Source organism: Bos mutus, chromosome 1 (assembly GCF_027580195.1).
Source record: "Bos mutus isolate GX-2022 chromosome 1, NWIPB_WYAK_1.1, whole genome shotgun sequence".
In the NCBI taxonomy this organism is placed as follows: Eukaryota; Metazoa; Chordata; class Mammalia; order Artiodactyla; family Bovidae; genus Bos; species Bos mutus.
The window spans coordinates 75,827,052-75,847,079 of record NC_091617.1 but is presented as its reverse complement, the minus strand read 5'-3'; the positions used below and the strand labels follow the sequence as shown (position 1 = coordinate 75,847,079).

The following is a 20,028-nucleotide window of genomic DNA, read 5'->3' as shown; positions in this document are numbered from 1 at the left end:
GTCCGACTCTTTGCAACCCCATGAATCGCAGCACGCCAGGCCTCCCTATCCATCACCAACTCCCGGAGTTCACTCAGACTCACGTCCATCGAGTCAGTGATGCCATCCAGCCATCTCATCCTCTGTCGTCCCCTTCTCCTCCTGCCCCCAATCCCTCCCAGCATCAGAGTCTTTCCCAATGAGTCAACTCTTCGCATGAGGTGGCCAAAGTACTGGAGTTTCAGCTTTAGCATCATTCCTTCCAAAGAAATCCCAGGGCTGATCTCCTTCAGAATGGACTGGTTGGATCTCCTTGCAGTCCAAGGGACTCTCAAGAGTCTTCTCCAACACCACAGTTCAAAAGCATCAATTCTTTGGTGCTCAGCCTTCTTCACAGTCCAACTCTCACATCCATACATGACCACAGGAAAAACCATAGCCTTGACTAGACGGACCTTTGCTGGCAAAGTAATGTCTCTGCTTTTCAATATGCTATCTAGGTTTGTTATAACTTTCCTTCCCAGGAGTAAGTATCTTTTAATTTCATGGCTGCAGTCACCATCTGCAGTGATTTTGAAGCCCCCAAAAATAAAGTCTGCCACTGTTTCCACTGTTTCCCCATCTATTTCCCATGAAGTGGTGGGACCGGATGCCATGATCTTCGTTTTCTGAATGTTGAGCTTTAAGCCAACTTTTTCACTCTCCACCTTCACTTTCATCAAGAGGTTTTTTAGTTCCTCTTCACTTTCTGCCATAAGGGTGGTGTCATCTGCATATCTGAGGTTATTGATATTTCTCCCGGCAATCTTGATTCCAGCTTGTGTTTCTTCCAGTCCAGCGTTTCTCATGATGTACTCTGCATATAAGTTAAATAAGCAGGGTGACAATATGCAGCCTTGACGTACTCCTTTTCCTATTTGGAACCAGTCTGTTGTTCCATGTCCAGTTCTAACTGTTGCTTCCTGACCTGCATACAAATTTCTCAAGAGACAGATCAGGTGGTCTGGTATTCCCATCTCTTTCAGAATTTTCCACAGTTTATTGTGATCCACACAGTCAAAGACTTTGGCATAGTCAATAAAGCAGAAATAGATGTTTTTCTGGAACTCTCTTGCTTTTTCCATGATCCAGCGGATGTTGGCAATTTGATCTCTGGTTCCTCTGCCTTTTCTAAAACCAGCTTGAACATCAGGAAGTTCATGGTTCACATATTGCTGAAGCCTGGCCTGGAGAATTTTGGCATTACTTTAGTAGCGTGTGAGATGAGTGCAATTGTGCAGTAGTTGGAGCATTCTTTGGCATTGCCTTTCTTTGGGATTGGAATGAAAACTGACCTTTTCCAGTACTGTGGCCACTGCTGAGTTTTCCAAGTTTTCTGGCATATTGAGTGCAGCACTTTCACAGCATCATCTTTCAAGATTTGAAATAGCTCAACTGGAATTCCATCACCTCCACTAGCTTTGTTCATAGTGATGCTTTTTTTTTTAAATTTTATTTAACTTTACAATATTGTATTGGTTTTGCCATATATCAAAGTGAATCTGCCACAGGTATATATGTGTTCCCCATTCTGAACCCTCCTCCCTCCTCCCTCCCCATACCATCCCTCTGGGTGGTCCCAGTGCACCAGCCCCAAGCATCCAGTATCGTGCATAGTGATACTTTCTAAGGCCCACTTGACTTCACATTCCAGGATGTCTGGCTCTAGGTCAGTGATCACACCATCGTGATTATCTGGGTCGTGAAGATCTTTTTTGTACAGTTCTTCTGTGTATTCTTGCCATCTTTTCTTAATATCTTCTGCTTCTGTTAAGTCCATACCATTTCTGTCCTTTATGGAGCCCATTTTTGCATGAAATGTTCCCTTGGTATCTCTAATTTTCTTGAAGAGATCTCTACTCTTTCCCATTCTGTTGTTTTCCTTTATTTCTTTGCATTGATCACTGAAGAAGACTTTCTTATCTCTTCTTGCTATTCTTTGGAACTCTGCATTCAGATGCTTATATCTTTCCTTTTCTCCTTTGCTTTTCACTTCTCTTCTTTTCACAGCTATTCGTAAGGCCTCCCCAGACAGCCATTTTGCATTGTTTCCTTAGGCTGTTGTTATTGAGGCTTGCCTTGTTTTTGATATTTTTGATAGTTTTGAAGAGTAATGGTTTGATATACTGCAGGATGTCCCTATATTGGAAAATTTCTTATTTTTTCTCATGATTACACTGAGGTTATGGCTTTTGGAGAAGAATATCACAGAGGTAAATTGCCATTTTCATCACATCATATCAAGAGTGCACACTATCAACGTGACTTATGACTGATGAAGTTGACCTTGATCACCTGGCTGATCAAGATTTCTCTACTATACTCTTACCTTCCCCCCACAATTTCCATATTGTAATCTTTGGAAGGAAGTCATTATGCAGTCCTCAGTGAATCATTGTACACAGTACACAGAGAGTCCACACAGTCCCACTCCTTGAGGGCAGAATATCTATGCAAATTATTTGGAATTTCTCTGCATGAGAGATTTGTTTCTTCTCCCTCATTTATTAATTTATTCAATCATTTAGGTTTATCATTATAAATGTATATTGATTTTATTTTATGTTTTGCATTACAGTCCAGTACTGTCTCAGTTTATTCCTCAAGCTGCCCCGTGTTTGCTCATTAGAAGTGCTTTCTGTTGCTCCTACATCCATTTGACATATTCCCATCAATTGTTTTTAGCACTTTCTTAATTTCGGCATTACGTGATGGTCCAGGATTATCCGTATAGTACCTGTTTCTGTTTTAGAATCAGCCATTGTTTTCAAGGAATGAAGGTGAATCTTTGTTAATTCAGTTGTTTCTATATCCCCAGCACCCAGAACAGTAACTAGTACAGAGGAGTTGCTCCATATTTGTTGAGAAAATGAATGAATGAACTGAAAGCAGGATTAAGGGATAGGGCAGTTATGGTCAGAATTCCTTCACCACATCAGACTCTTATATCATCAAGTCCAGTGGGATCTAAACACTTTGGCATAAAACCTTCTTTAGCAGAATTGCAAGGCCTAGATTTGCTCTCTTCTCAAAATTTTTAAGGAAAATTTTTTAAGAAAACAGTCATCCTGAGAAAAACGTCTGGAAACATGCAATTTATTACTTTAAATTACTAAGCGTTGCTTCCTTCAGTCAGAATTAAATACCCGCCCCTCAATGCTGCCGCCTTCTCATGCCCTAATTAGAGAACAGACTTCATCTTCCTCAATTGTCTTGTCTCACTTGCAGTCATTCCCTGGGCTGTGAGCAGCTTGGTGACAGGAACCGTGTCTTATTCTGTGCAGTGCACACAGTACCAAGCTGACACACAGGAAAGAGGTTAGAGTGGATGTGTTGCACAGAGAGAGAATATGAGAATAAGTTAACCATCATTGTTGAATAACAATTCAAATTACAAAGCAAGCATGATCAAAGCGTTTTAGCAGTGGGACAATTGTTTACAAAAAGGTATACTTCAGTTTTGAACACTTACAGGACAGAGGAAAATTCAGAAGAATGTATCAACTCTTCGAAAGGCTAAGTAACTGTCTTTTCCCCCTTCTATCTCTGTCATTTCCCATAAATTCCAGTAATCAAGAATCTTTTTATGCATGAAGAATCACAGAACTCTTAGGATAACCTTCAGATATAGTATACCTTCCTCATTTTAAAACTAAAGAAACTACCACCCAGAGAATGGAGAAATGATTTTTCCATGGTCACATAGGCTTGATATATGGATCTCAGTCTCCAAACCACCATGGTAGCCTTATGATTGCTCTAACAAGAGGTCTCCACCAATATTGTTATCTGCATACAAGTGTATCCTTCAGTTATTTACTACACTAGAAGATACACATCTGCTCAATAAAGCAACAGATAATGTAACTGAACTAATTTAAAGGTCTAATATTTTTGCTCATTTAATAATCCCAAAAGTAGGAAAAAAACCCACAAAAGACAAAGTTATTATTTCTAAATATTAAACAGCTAAAATTTGGTCAAAATAAAAAAGGAGAAAGAAAGCCATATATATTGAGTACTTACCATGTAAAAATTGCCTATACAGATTATTTGGTTTGATGCTTCAAACACCAAGGTCAGTACTGTTATGAGATATTAAATAAATTACCTCCAGTCACACAGCTATTAATAACAGAGCTGAAATTCACACCTGGGTTCTGTAACTCCTGTGTCTGGATATGCCCTTTTTCTACATCATACTTCAGACCTCCAAGACTTGAACTATTCTGATTATAGAATTATAATCAGAATAGGAACAATCTCATTATGCCTATGTTATATATCATATTAAAGTTGTACTGATTTAATTGATTATTTGTAGTGTTCACCATTCAGTCTAATTTAGTTCAAACAATATTTACTAAGTGTGTTCTGTGTTCTGGGCACTATATACCATGTTCAGGACAAATAAAAAGATGGATTCACCTGATCCTAAATAGAAACACATCCTCATACTTTACTGCAATTGAAAAGACTATATTGAAATTCCTCAAACAGATGGACAAAGTACTAAATTAAGTGCTGCATATGTGTGTTTGTGTGTACACACACATATATAGCAAGGGTACTGCCTGGTGTGTGTGGGATGTGTGTGTGTGTGTGTGTCTTTGGGCATATATGCATATGAAAAATCAGCACCATAAGTTTATACTTGCCCTATATACATATCATATATATGTAAGTAGATGCAAAAATGCTACAGTTTAGTTTCAGTTGGTTCTTTATTTTACCTTCCTGGGGCTGAAAGTACAGTTTAAGGTGTTTATTTGCTAGTTTGTACATAACCCAGATAAAATTCACATCCACTTTATATGTATTTTTTTCACGGTGATGATAGTGGTGATGGTGTAATCATGGCTCAACATTTGGAAACACAATAAAAACAGGAATTACAACATCAAAGACAAAAAGTAGAAAAAAGTTCTGAGTGGCAAAAATGTTTTAGGAAAAGAAACTACAAGGACTTGGGATTTTCTAATAAGTTCATTTTTTATTTCAGACTTGGCACATTGTATAAGCATGCCATATTTGTCAAACTCCAAATTTATAACTCTCCTTTTCTATTCTCTAGTCTCAAATTAATTTTCTCTGTCATACCTCAAATTCAGAAAAAAATGCTCTTATGCTGCTCCATTTGTCCTGGCATATATAAATGGTGAGTTTATAATAGTCATTTTATCCAGCTAATCTCTTCAGAACATTTGTTCTTTAGTCATTGTGAAATCCACATATAAGAGCAGGTCACTTGCAGTCTGACCTTTAAAACTCTCAGTAATGGGCTGCACGTTTTGCCTGTCAGATGTTGTCTCTCCTCCATTGCCCTTTGCAAGAGATGGTCCTAAGTCAGAAGTCATGAGCTTGAGTATAGACAATTGGGGAAATCCTCTTCTGTCTCCTTTGAAAGTTTAGCTATATGAATGTCAAGACTTCCATCAGCAGAAAATAAAACATAATATTTAAAACCAGTTAATGAGCAGAACCCAAACTAAAGCCAGGATTGGGAATAGGAGAGGTAAGAAGAGATTTTTAATTTTTATGGTGATTAAGAAGACCCAGCATAGGATATAAAGTGAGAGTGTGAGATGTTAGGTTTTAACAGAATTGTTTAAAACCAAGGAATACATATGAAGGAGACTATTTTCCAGATGGAACCTATTGAAGGGATTTTTTAAAAAAAGCTTCTCTGAACTCCTTTGTACTCTCTAATTGTGTATAGTTCTCATCTCATCTTTCTTCTGTGATATCTATTTGTGTACTCTTACCTCCTCTGAGGGGCTTCCCAGGTGGCTCAGGGGTAAAGAACCCACCTGCCAACGCAGGAGCTACAGGAGACTCAAGTTCAATCCCTGGGTCAGGAAGATTCCCTGGAGGAGGACATGGTAACCCACCCATTCCATATTCTGGCCAGGATAATGCCATGGACAAGGAGCCTGACGGGCTATAGTCCATGGGGTCTCAAAGAATCAGGTACGGCTTAGTAGCTAAGCATGCGCGCACCCACATTCTCTGAGATTCCAAAGTTTTGTTGAAGGCAGAAAATGGGTCTGATTCAGAAAATCCTTCTCCATAATGCCTTTCAAGGTGCTTTGTACATAGTAGGTGCATGGTAAACAATGACTGATAGGCTGCAGGCAGCAAGCATGAGAAGAAATGCAAGGATAATATTAAGGTGATGTAGATTAAAGGGTGTGGTTTCTATACCCCTGAATTGTGTCATCAATCAGTTCCAGAGAATCATTTTTGCTCCCTATACCTTAGAATAACACATGCCAATGGAATGAGAAATGGAATGATTCAATATTGGCTAATACATTAGGGCTTCTTATGTGATAAGACATTGTCTTGTTAAATCAGGAGGGCTGACTGGATGAAACCAAATCACCTGGCTTCTGTGGTCATGTCAGGCAGCTGCCGTTAAATGCCTGGGAAAGATGCTGGCAGTCTCCCTCTTGAGATGCCAACTTCATTTAATTAGTTTGCAGACTATGCAATTTTACCTGCTAATTTTACACTGAAGTTCTCTTCAAAAAATCTCAGCTTTGAGTTTTTCATTTTCCAAGGTAAAGAACTCCAAAGCGTGATGATTATTGAATGTGAATGGAATATGAAAAGCATTTACTGAGTAGACCATATGAAACAATAATGATGATTACCATAATTTTAATAAAATTGTCTTCTTGTGTCTTTCTCATGGGAAAGTCAAACCACAATGCAACACTAGATTGTCAGTACTAGAGCCTCAGAGTTAACACTGAATCCTAGTGATGAAGAGACTGACTAGCCCTGGGTTCCATGGGCATAGACAAATAATAAAGCCAGGACTTTAAGGCTGTTTGGGGGCTTGTGATTGAGTAAGACTGTCCCAAGGAAGCATCATAAAGACGACATGGTGGCAGACCTAAATTCAGGTCCCTTTGCTGATATTTACTGCTGCTGCTGCTGCTGCTAAGTTGCTTCAGTCGTGTCCAACTCTGTGCGACCCCATAGATGGCAGCCCACCAGGCTCCTCTGTCCATGGGATTCTCCAGGCAAGAACACTGGAGTGGGTTGGCATTTCCTCCTCCAATGCATGAAAGTGAAAAGTGAAAGTGAAGTCGCTCAGTCGTGTCCGACTCTTAGTGACCCCATGGACTGTAGCCCACTAGGCTCCTCCATCCATGGGATTTTCCAGGCAAGAGTACTGGAGTGGGGTGCCATTGCCTTCTGCTGATATTTACTACATATTTACAATCACATCAACCAATCTGAGCCTCTTGTTAAAATGGGAATACCAATTCCTGCTTCTTAACTTTCATACATAATCGTTTTGTGGATCAGGTGACAGATGATCATTCCTTGTAAGGTATTTAAAGTACACAAACATAAAGAATTATAATTATTACAATTCCAGGGAAGGGCCTCTCCCTCTTCTTAAATTAACTAGGAGGTAATTCTCCAGCTACTCTCCATTTGGTAGTTCTGAATTCTCACAATATATCAGGAAAGCATTTTAAAAACATATCTCTTGCTGCAGTGTTGATTGAGCAAAAAGTGTTTATTGAATGTTTGTGTTAATCAATAAATATATATCAAGTACCTATCACATGTAAGGAATTGTATTAGACTTTGGGGAGAATAAGAATTAGTGTCAGCTATGGTTCCCTTAGGATACATATGGTTTCTAAGAAACAGGAGACAAGTTATTAATTCATTTTAAGTCAAGCAGTGGGGCAAGAACTCCCATTTTCTGTGCACCATAATGCACCAGCCACTGTGGAAGACACTTTAAAAGCATTGCCACATTTAATCCTCGTACTTATTTACCTTTTGAGGTACAGGGATTTCTAATCTGCATTTTTTTTCTGTGTAAACACTGAGGCTTTATGACTTTACGTCAGATAAGAATCTGCTATCAATCAGTCAGAAAGTTGGAAATTCCACCCAAACTGGGGCCAGGGCAAATAATAGGAAATCTTGGCCAAGTATATGGTTCCACTTCTATGTCATCACACTTTTGGAAAACTTACATTTCTCTAGCTCTCACACTTTCTTTTTCTCTCCAGGAGTCTGCTCCACAATGAACTCTTTATTTAAAGGTTAATGATTTTATATGATGTCATTTATCTTCATAAAATATTTGATTATTACAAAGAGATGAGGCTTCTGACCTCATTTTTAAGGCAGGAAAATTATGGCATGTTAAATAACATCTCAGAAACATCTGACATGTTTTGTAAGTATCTGACTTAAATATCAGTTATCACAAATCATTTGGTGAAGAAAAGAACAAGTGTGCACTTACTGAATGAATAAACACTTAAAGCTAGTATTGTTATCTCTAAATATTATTTATTACAAAGAATATATACCAAGTCATACTTTTTTGCCTCATTGTTGTTAGTCAGTCCCTAAGTCACGTCCAACTCTTTGTGACCTCATGGACTGCAGCACGCCAGGTTTTCCTGTCTATCCCTGTCCAGGAGCCTGCTCAAACTCATGTCCATTGAGTCAGTGATGCCATCCAACCATCTCATCCTCTGCCACACTCTTCTCCTCTTGCCCTCAGCATTAGGCATGAACAAATACAAAGAAAAATTATTAAACTCATAAAACTGTATATCTAAAGGAAAAAAAAAACCTTTTAAGTTAATATCCAAAATTAATCACAAGTTAGGTATCTAAAACCTAAAATGTTAAATAATATTCTCAATTTACTTGTATCTTTGAAATTTTCTGTAGTTCATGATTTAAATTTCAGGGATTTTTTTGTTTTCTGTTTTTTGTTTTTATCCCAAACTGAAAACTGTGTTTTGATTTTTCCTTCCAAAGAGGTTTCTCTATTGTAAAGTTAAAAATAAAATAAAATTAAAAAAAGGAAAAAAAATAACATTTATTTTTAATTGTTTCTCATAAAGGAAAATATATTACACTCCCTTTTAGAAGAGTAGTACCAATTTTATTTCTTTCACAAATAACATTGTAAAATAATTTAAATAGACCATCATGAAGCTTAAATACAATTCTATCATCTTAAAATTTCTAATTCTTTTAATTTTTATATTAGACTGTATGCATGTTCTGTCATTAGATTAGGCTACAAGCCTATAAATATGAATTTTGAATTCTGTGTTTTAAAATTTAAATATCATAAGAATTTTTATACTGTATGTAATTTAATGTCTAATGAATACATAATTCTCTATCACATGACAGTTTAAAATTGACTAAGTCATTTTCCTATATTTTTTAACAAAGCAAAGCTATCATTTTTTAAAATTGTGGTAAGAATACATGCAGCATAAAATTTATCATCTTAAACATTTTTAACTTCACAGTTTGGAAGTGTTAAGTATATCTGTATTCTTGTGCATCCAATCTCCAGAACTCTTATCTCTTGCAGAATAGAAATTCTGTACCCATTAAACAACTACTCTTTCTCCCATACCTCCATCCTCTGCTAACCACCATTCTCCTTTTTGCCTCTACGAATTTGACTACCCTAGGTACCACGTGTCGGAGAAGGCAATGGCACCCCACTCCAGTACTCTTGCCTGGAAAATCCCATGGGCAGAGTAGCCTGGTAGGCTGCAGTCCACGGGGTCGCTAAGAGTCGGACACGACTGAGAGACTTCACTTTCACTTTTCACTTTTCACTTTCATGCATTGGAGAAGGAAATGGCAACCCACTCCAGTGTTCTTGCCTCGAGAATCCCAAGGACAGAGGAGCCTGGTGGGCTGCCGTCTCTGGGGTCACACAGAGTCGGACATGGCTGAAGCGACTTAGCAGCAGCAGCAGGTACCACATGTAAATGGAATTACAGCATTTGGTTTCTTGTGACTAGCTTATTTCACTTAGCATAATATCTTGAATGTTCATTCACATTGTATCATGTACCAGAATGTTCTTAATGTTTAAGGCTGAAAAATATTTCATTGTATGAGTATACCATGTTTGTTTATCCATCTGTCAGTCAGTGAGCATGGGTCACTTCTACATTTTGACTGTTGTAAATAATGCTGCTATGAACATGGGTATACAAATATGTGTTCAAGATCCTGCTTTTAGTTATTTTGTGTATAAAATAAAAAGGAGAATTGCTGGATTATATGGAATTATATTTTTAATTTTTTGAGCAATTATCATACCATTTTCCAAAGAGGCTGCACCATTTACATTCTACTCACGTTTCCCAGATTCTACATATCCTCACCCACACTTCATTTCTGAGGTTTGGGGGGCTTTTCTTTGTTCTTATAGTAGCCATCTTAATGGAAACAAGGTGGTATCTTGTAGTGATTTTGATTGACATTTCTCTGGTAATTAGCGATTCTTAGCATCTTGCCATGTGCTTCTTGGCCTATATATCTTTGCACAAATGTCTATTCAAGGTTTTTGCCTATTTCTTAGTTGGACTATTTATTTTTGTTCCTGAGTCATACGAATTCTTTATTTCTGAATGTTGACTTCAGATTACCTATAGTGGATATATTTTTCTCTTTGATTAAACTACTTTTTAGGTAAATTTTCAGGATTAAAATTTTGTCTGGAAGAGTATAACATTTTTAGGATCTTGACTTTAATTGCCAAATTACTTCTTCAAAGAGTTGTGCTTATTAAGCTTAGAATCATGGAAATTCAGCACCCCACAAGTAATGCCAACATTTCTTAGCAAAATTAGCTTCTTTTTTTCAATAGTAAGTGTAAAAATGTTCCTCATTGTCTACATTTGCATTTCTTTGATTATTAGTAAAGTTGAATACTGTTCCATATTTTACATTCCCTTGTTAATTAATAGTTCGATCACATATTTGCTGATTTAACTATTGGAATTTGGATGTCTGCTGCTAAGTCACTTCAGTCGTGTCCGACTCTGTGCAACCCCATAGACGGCAGCCACCAGGCTCCCCTGTCCCTGGGATTCTCTAGGCAAGAACATTGCCATTTCCTTCTTCAATGCATGAAAGTGAAAAGTGAAAGTGAAGTCGCTCAGTTGTGTCCGACTCTTAGCTACCCAATGGAAGCTACCAGGCTCCTCCGTCCATGGGATTCTCCAGGCAAGAGTACTGGAGTGGGGTGCCATTGCCTTCTCCGATTTGGATGTTTATCTCATGACTTTTCAAATATTCTGCAATATTGTTTCTATGTACATTTTTTATTTTAGTCATGCTTTAGTTTTCATTATTAAAAAGTTATATGTATGCATAATAGTTAACTAAATCTTTCTGAGCTTTGAAATGTGATACTAGATTCTACTTCCTTTGAATTTTTGACTGTATATTTTCTATGATTCTTTCTTTAAAGCAAGGTCAACCTGTACAATTTTTTTTTCAAGGTATCTCACAATTGACAGGCTAGAGCTGTGGAATTTACACAATCTGCTGCTCTCCTGAGTGGTGACCAAAATGTCAGGCTATGCTATTATGTGGCCAGCTGAACATATTTGTGGAAGGAAATGCATCTTTTGGAAACATAGCACCAATAAATAAAATGGCCTTCAGGGGCAATGAAAGTGTCTTGGTGTCAATAGCAGCAATCAAAGCCATATCGGAAGCACTGTGGCCAAGAAAAGAAAATGAAGATTCCTCATCTGGGTGAGCAGAGAAGGCTGAGAAATAGTGTCCAATGAATTTTACAGGAACAATAAAATTAAGGCTCTTACCACAGAGGGTCTTTCAAGGGTCTAGGATGAGTAGCAATATTAAATTTTGAGACCTTGGCCAAATTCCAAGTTGGGTAATTGTATTCACTCAATTTTAAATTCCCTCTGCACTTTCTAATGCAATGTCCTTCTGGGCTTCCTGGTGCTAAACACTGCATGCTGCTGCTCTGCATGGATGAGTAATGGTACCCTCCATCCTGGAGAAGGCCTTGAAGCCACCAGGGAAGCAGTCATTAAACATATTATTTTAGTCTTTCACTTCTGAAGACATACACTTCCAAACATTTAGGCTGTTACAGAAAAATCTGGAGGTCTTTAAGTGTGATGTTTTTGGCATGGGTATTCTCCCACGACCCTAGCAATCCATTTCAATAGATGGAGTCAGTCAAAAAGATCTTGAGACCGAATCTGACCATTTGAATTCCAGTTTAACTCCTCTGCTCTTATTACATGTTTGACCTTAGGCAACTTACTCCCTAACTCATCAACTTTCCCAAGCTTGCAGAAAACAATGCCTGAACATGGCCAGGCCTGCCATGACTAGTCTCTAAGTAGCCTTTCCTACTGTAGCTCTTACTTCTAGGGATAGAGATTATAGATAAGGAAAATGGACCATTTCTTTTCTCCTTTCTGTGCATGTTCATGTCTCTAGGCCTCTGCCCTTGCTGTTTCTCTTGCCTAAATGACCCCAACCTTCCTCTTGTCTTGACAAATCCTGTCCATCTTTTGGCTTCCCAAGTAGTGCAGTGGTGAAGAATCCACCTGCCAATGCAAGAGATGTAGGAGACTCAAGTTTGATCCCCAGGTCAGAAAGATCCTCTGGAGTACGAAATGGGAACTGGAAATGGCAACTCACTCCAGTATTCTTGCCTGGAAATTTCCATGGGCAAAAGAACCTGGCGGGCTTCATCCATGGGATTGCAGAGAGTCAGACATGACTGAGTGGGCACAAACATACACACACACACACAGCCATCATTCAGGAAGAATTTAAATATTATCTAAATATTGTATACTTACTGTGGAACACAATATTGGGTTTTACATTTACTAATTGTTTAAAATCTCTAAACTGTTTAAACCTTTCTTTTCATATGAAAACCTTTCTGAATAACAAAGCAGGTCTCAAATGAGAAAACAGTATTATAGTTTATTCCAGGTTAATAAGCATACAAAACCAAATAATCTCTTAATTTGTTCTTTTTTCCTGTGGACTTCATGTTATGGTTAATGACTAGAAATGTGCAAATTTTACCAAACATATTTTAAATTTAATTACTTCTTGTGATAAAAATTGTTGTGTCATTCACTCACATAAATATGATTTAAATCTAAGGTTTTTTAATGCTGTTCTTTTGGAGTCAGGTTAAGTGAACATTTATGAATTTTTTTCAAATTAATATTTGAACTAATGTATTTTTCTAGGCTCCAAAATCACTGCAGATGGTGATTGTAGTCATGAAATTAAAAGACGCTTACTCCTTGGAAGGAAAGTTATGACCAACCTAGACAGCATATTAAAAGGCTGAGACATTACTTTGCCAACAAAGGTCCATCTAGTCAACGCTATGGTTTTTCCAGTAGTCATGTCTGGATGTGAGAGTTGAACGATAAAGAAGGCTGAGAGCCGAAGAATTGATGCTTTTGAACTGTGGTGTTGGAGAGGACTCTTGATAGTCTCTTGGACTGCAAGGAGATCCAACCAGTCCATCCTAAGGGAGATCAGTCCTAGGTGTTCATTGGAGGGACTGATTTTGAAGCTGAAACTCCAATACTTTGGCCACCTGATGTGGAGAGCTGAGTCATTTGAAAAGACCCTGATGCTGGGAAAGATTGAGGGCAGGAGGAGAGGACAGAGGATAAGATGGTTGGATGGCATCACCAGCACAATGGACATGGGTTTGGGTGGACTTCAGGAGTTGGTGATGGACAGGGAAGGCTAGCATGCTGCGGTTCATGGGGTCACAAAGGGTCAGACACGACTGAGCGACTGAACTGAACTGATAATCTTGGAAATGTAGCTCTTGAAGATAATCACTGAGGAATCATTATACCTAGTTGTTCTCTATATCAAATTTTAATTTTTAGAGTCCCTTCCAGAGTAAGGCGATTCATCTCACACAATGACCACAACCCATAGGTTAGCATAAGAACTGAGCATCTCTAATTATTTGCAAAAACATTCAGAAAATTATAAAACAAAGTAAAAAAGCCGCAGATGATTCACCTGCTTAGTGATAAGGGCTAATGATGACTGTTCTAGTACAATATTGCCAAGCCCGTGGTCATCTTAAGGGAAAGGAGTGAGACAGTCAGAAAAAAGAAGGGACTGTGTCCATATAACGCAGAAAATGAGAAGCCACATCTAGGCTGGAGCTCAGGCCACCCAGCATCAGTCAGATGCATGATTCTGCCTCTTTACTCTCTGACAAATTCACTGTTCCTTATCTTTTTCAGGGTTTTCTGTATCCAGGCTAACTCTCTGACTAGATTTTACAGGTTACGATTATAGCAATACAACAGACCAGCATGTTAATCACTGCTCATTTTCAAAATTTGATGCAGAAGTCTCACTACCGCTTCTTTCTGCTGCTTGGGATGCAGAGCCAGTCAGACTTGTCCCAGGTCCGACAGTGCCTCTAGTGCTGTTGCTTAATGGAGATAACCTCTGACTTGAGGGAACCAACATGCTCTCCGAAGAGAAGCTATCATTTACTGATTAACTCATTCTCCAGGCAGGTTATGACTCTGTAGCGCTTGAGCTCCCATGAAGAGTGTGTGCCTGAATAAAACTACAAAGGAAATATTTTACCCCAACAGAAATCAAGATATTGACACCATATTAAGTCAAATTCTATTGCCTGTGGTAATGTGATTTTCTTGGTTGTGTTTACTTTGTAAAAATTGATCATGCTATACACATATGATTAGTGAAAACTTATGTATTTGTGTTATGCTTCCATAAAGTGTTTATTGTAAATAATAATAACAATACTAATAAAATAGCACTGCCCTAGCCAGGCAGTTAGAGCAGAGCAGAAAATGAGAAAAACTACAAGTTCTAGAGTCAAAGTAAAACACAGCTTTATATATTCATAGCTCTGTGATCTTTGGCAAGTCTTTACCTCTCTGAGACTCAGATTTTGCCATATCTCTTAAATAAGAAAAATACATGCCTACCTTGTGGAGATGCTGTGATGATAATAATATAATATAATATTTGTAAGAAGCACCAGGCTTAGAGAATACCTGGCCCTCAGCAGATGTCAGTAACTCATTCATTTGTTCAAACACTTTTTATGTCAAGAACCATTCTGGGATATAAAAGCCAGTAAGTCATAGTTCTTGCTCTCTAATGAGTAATTTCAGTAACAGTTTACCCATTTTTATTCCCTTTTTCCACCTCTTGGGGGCCACGTGCAAACACCTTCCTATGGGCTCGCATGGAAGACTGTACTCTCTTGCCAAAGGCACGCACCCCATTATGTTGTAGTTATTTTATTTATATATAAACAATAGTTAGATGGATGGATGAATGAATGAATGCATTTCCTTTGCCCTGTAGTATCTTATTTCTTCCTTCCTTATTACCATACATCTTAATTTCACCTGTCCTTCCAATCCCTGTCACACTGTTTCATTCCTTGATCCGCTCCAAACAGAAGCAATGTTCCTTTCTCAATACTCCAATAATACTTTTATTTGAACTTTTTGGGAGATCTCAGTGTAGTATGGGAAAGTGTGACTGTCAGAATCTGTTAAACCTGTGGTTTGCTACTGGGTTCAGCCTTAACTGACTGTGTGTTCTTAGGTAAGTAAGCTTCTCTGGCTTTATTATCTCACCAGTAAAAGTGGGCAAAACTATGCCTACCTCTGAAGGTTGTTGTAAAGTTTGAAAATGATGCAGTTCAAAGGACATGCCACAGAACAGTTGTTCATTGGAAAGGAGATATTATTTCAACCTTGTTTTGTATAACCTATGTAGACATTGTGTCTTTTTCTGTAATGAAAAATCAACAGTAACCCTATTTCAGCACTGTTCACAGTGCTCATAGAGCAAATGTTCAACACATGTTTGAATAAATGAATGAATAAAAGATAAATGCCCCAATGCTGGTGGTAGAGAAAGAAACCCATACACAGTTCCCAAATGCCAGATAACTAGTTAAAAATCTCTCTCTGGAGATGGATAATATAACAAGTACCTGCTTGCTAGGGGATCATTCAGGCTTTCTATTGCTGCACACACATACACACACACACACACACACATACACACATACACACATACACACAAGAGGTGAATAGCATAGCCCTTTCATATTGCTGTAAGAACAAGCAATGTTAGCATGATTTTAACTGGCACCAACTAGCTGTTATTCACCAGTTTAGATTGAGTCTGCCCTAAACAATATTGCAGAGTTTTGACTTATGGGATAATACAGGTGATGGTATCTATGTGAAGAGCGTGTCTTCCAGTTTGATTAGATTTTTGGAGGCTGGAAGCTGGCAAATGTGCTGTTAACTACTTACAAGGCTAAGTTAGAACCATAAAGGTAAGTTTCCCCTGTTTGCATGCAAAGCTCTTGTCTTTAAATTTCCTGCTGTAGTGAAGTGTCAACATTGCATAATAACCATCCTCCAAGACTTTATTAAAATCCTGACCTTTGCTTTAAAGCTTCTGTTTGGAAGGAGAAAAGCAAGGAGAGAAAATTAGGTCTTTTCTAACAGTCTCCAGGAGCTTTAGGCCATAGGCCAAGAAGACTCAGGCTGTCTCTTGGAAAACATGTCTTTGCCTGTCACTCTGTCACTCACCTAGATCAGTTCCCTTGGAGGTACTGGGGGAGCACCACCATGAAGACAGCATTCTAAGGGAGGAGGAGCCAGTCTTAGGAGAAGCAATGGGGTGGTTGGGGTGCTGATTCTCTCACTAGGGCTATCCTGTGAGGGGAACAACAGACCTCTAAGAGCTGCAGAACTCTTAGCAGATAACAACTCCATCCAAACCTCTGCACTGACTTGACCAGTCTCAAGCATGGCTTCTAGCTGTGTGAGCTCCTGTAATAACCGCAGCCTTCCATTAAAATACCTGCCTGAGAAAACTCAAAGCTGCCAGGAAAATATACTATTTGTTCCATCCAACATTTGATGATGGATCTCTGACTTCTCTTAGAGCATTTACAGTGATTGACTATGTATCTGTTACAATTCAAAAGTGTCTTTCTTGAGGACTTGAGAGCTACTTCATTGAAATGTTGGCATCAGGAAGAATAGGGCCTCTGACCGCAGGTCTCTGTGAGAAGACCAAAGCCTAACTTCAATAACTTCCAGTCAACAGTGACAGCTGGCCTAATTGGATTTACATTGATCACCCTCCTGTAATTTTTCACTTCTCTGACTCTATTGAGCCCCTACCCTTTCTCAAACTTCTTTCTCTCTTTACAATACCCAGATCTCCTCTGCACAAATCGGAATGGAGCTCAGGCCTTTCCCTTCCTGTCAGGAGTTCTTGAATCTAATCTATTTCCATTGACTTAATTAATGTGAACTGTGTTTATCTTTGACATCTCCATATGGAAGAACCCCCATTTATGGGGTTCATCTCTGTGCAAAGAGAGTTCTGGAGGGGATCCAGAGTTTACCTTTCACCTTTCTTTCATGGCTGTAGCTCTCATAGCCTGCTAGGTTGAAGATATGAATGAAGAAAGCTTCCCACTGCATAGCCCAAATTCCTCTTCCAAAATACTTGAGCTTCAGTAGCTTGATATGTGTGTTTGGGCACATGAGCATGGACCTCTGATATAAGACACGGCTGAGCAGTTAGGAATCTCCACCTTGATGACTTAGTTTCATCTACTTTTTTTCCTATACCCAGTGAACCAAACTGAGGGAACAGAGGCAATAAGGAAGAAGAGACAGAGATTACTTGTAAACACAGGGAACTTGGGGAGTGAGGAAAGGCATAATTGAGTCCTATAAGAGGGCTGTGGACAGCTAGAGAACACCTATAGGAATTGGATTTGGATGAAAGCAAATTAGGCAGAGAAGTATTAAAAAAATTGAGAATTTAAAAGGATATGGAAGGTGACATAATTACTTTTTTCCCTTTTCACATTTTTCTTTTTGGCTCAGTTCTTTAGGGCTCTTCACCTTCCTTCCAAAACTTAAAGTAAAATATCTCTGTACAGTACTTTCTTTACCCTGCTCCCAGCCAAGAAAAGGTATTTTTCTTCCTCTCTTCCAATTATTCTGGCCTGGCAAAAAAAAAAAAAGAATTAAAATTGGGGGCAAGAAACTTGTGACTTCATATCTTTGGGTCTCAGCTTAGCAGTAAGAGTTTTGAACTAGATTTGTAGTTCAGCAATTGTTTATTAAATGAGTACTATATGCAAATATTACTTATTTACTAGGGAAACATCATTTTATCCTCTTGGAGCTTACACTCTACTGAAATAAATAGTCAGCAAACAAATAAATTAAAGAGTGACATAATAAGATAGAGAATTTAAAATATATTTGATATGATTGTCAGCAAAGGCTTTGATGACAAGGTAACAGTTAACCAGGGATAAAAATGAAGCTAGGGAGCAAGCCATGGGGAAGAGTATCCCAGGAACAGGGAACAGCAAGTGCAAAGGCCCCATGATGAGACCATGTTAGTGTGCTTGGGCAACAGTAAGGAGCACACGGTGAGAGATTTGAGGAAGTAACTCAGTGTCAAGTCATGTATGGCCTTGTCTGGAAAATTTTCTGATCATGATGACAAGTCATTAACTATTTGAGAGCAGAGTATGATTTAGTATTACCAGTAAAAATAACAACTAATATTTGCATAGCGCTTCATTTGCACTTCACATGTGCCAATCTCTGTTCCCGGTGTTTTACTCATGTGCTGTGCTGATTCACTCAGTTGTGTCTGACTCTTTGTGACCCCACGGACAGTAGTCCACCAGGCTCCTCTGTCCATAGGGACTCTCCAGGCAAGAATACTGGAATGGGTTGCCATGCCCTCCTCCAGGGGATCTTCCTTACCCAGGGACTGAACCCAGGTCTCCCACATTGCAGGCAGATTGCTTACCATCTGAGCCACCAGGGAAGCATTTTATTCTTATTAACTCATTTAACTTTGCAACCCTATATTGTAGATATTATTATCATCTTTATTATTTTACAGATAATGAAACTGAAGCAAAAAATGTTAACTAACATGAATGTTTTATGTGAATAAGTTATGGAATTTGAATTTGAACCCAGCAATCTGGCTCTGACCTCAACCACTAGCCTGTATTTATTCTGATTTCCATTTATAAAGATCACTCTGAGGTATGAGGAAAGACTTTGGAGGGCAAGAGTTTAAGCAGGGGGGCCATTGATGGGGGAAAAGAATGACTTGGACTCTGGTGGTTGAGGTGAGGAGAGAAATGTGGTCAGATTTAAGATGTATTTTGAGGGCAGAGAAAACAGATTTGTTGATAGATTCTATATGAGCTCTAAAAGAAAGAGAGGGATCAATGATGATTCCAACTTTTTGGCTTAAGCAACTGGGCAAAAGTAGTGCTTTTTACAAAGCTGGGCTTCCTTGGTGGCTCAGATGGTAAAGAATCTGCCTGCGATGAAGGAGATCCAAGTTTAATCCCTGGGTTAGGAAGATCCCCTGCAGAAGGAAATGGCTACCCACTCCTGTATTCTTGCCTAGAGAATTCCATGAACAGAAGGGCGTGGTGGACTATAGTCTGTGGGGTTGCAAATAGTTGGACACAACTGAACAACTAACACTTTCAATTTTTTCACTTTTCTTACAATTATAGAAAAACTGGAGGAGGAGGCATACATAAAGAGCTTGTTTTGAACATGTGAAGTTTCAAATGTGTATGACACATCTAAGAAGAGATAAGAAGGAGGCAATAGGGGAAACAGAGTCTGTGATTCCTATGGTATATTTAAATGTGAAAGATTTTATCACATAAATGCCTGACATGAGATGTTCTAGGGAGGGACTATATGCATGCCAAAGACTGGATGGAAAACAAGGAGTTAAGTAAAAAAGAGTTTCAAGGAGAAACAACTGTATCTGATGCTTCTAAACAGTTAAAGTAAGAAGGCCATGAATTGACCCTTGAAGTTGGCAAAGTGAAAGTCATTAGATACATTGCCTATGAAGTGTTAGGGACAAAGTCAGATTGGACTGGGTTCAAGAGAAAAGCAAATTCTGAGGTCCCCTTACAACTCTTTGCAAAATAATTTAAAATAACTTGAAAAAAGAAGTAGAGGCTAGCAGCAGAGGGAAGAAGCAAGTAATGATGCTTTTCCAATAATCAGTCAATTTCAAAATATTTTGCTGAGCATTTCTAATGTACCCAACACTGTT

At 38.5% G+C, this 20,028-nt stretch overlaps 1 protein-coding gene across 1 annotated transcript in view; it reads right to left on the bottom strand.

The window, feature by feature from the left end:
* TMEM207 (transmembrane protein 207) overlaps positions 1-6,126 on the bottom strand; it is a 75,470-nt gene extending 69,344 nt beyond the window's left edge. The window contains exons 1-2 of the mRNA XM_070359118.1: positions 6,019-6,126; positions 4,130-4,247 (exon numbers count right to left, since the gene is read on the bottom strand). Coding sequence (XP_070215219.1) covers positions 4,130-4,247; positions 6,019-6,126 — 226 coding nt within the window. The remainder of the gene's footprint in view (positions 1-4,129; positions 4,248-6,018) is intronic.
* Positions 6,127-20,028: the final 13,902 nt, after the last annotated feature.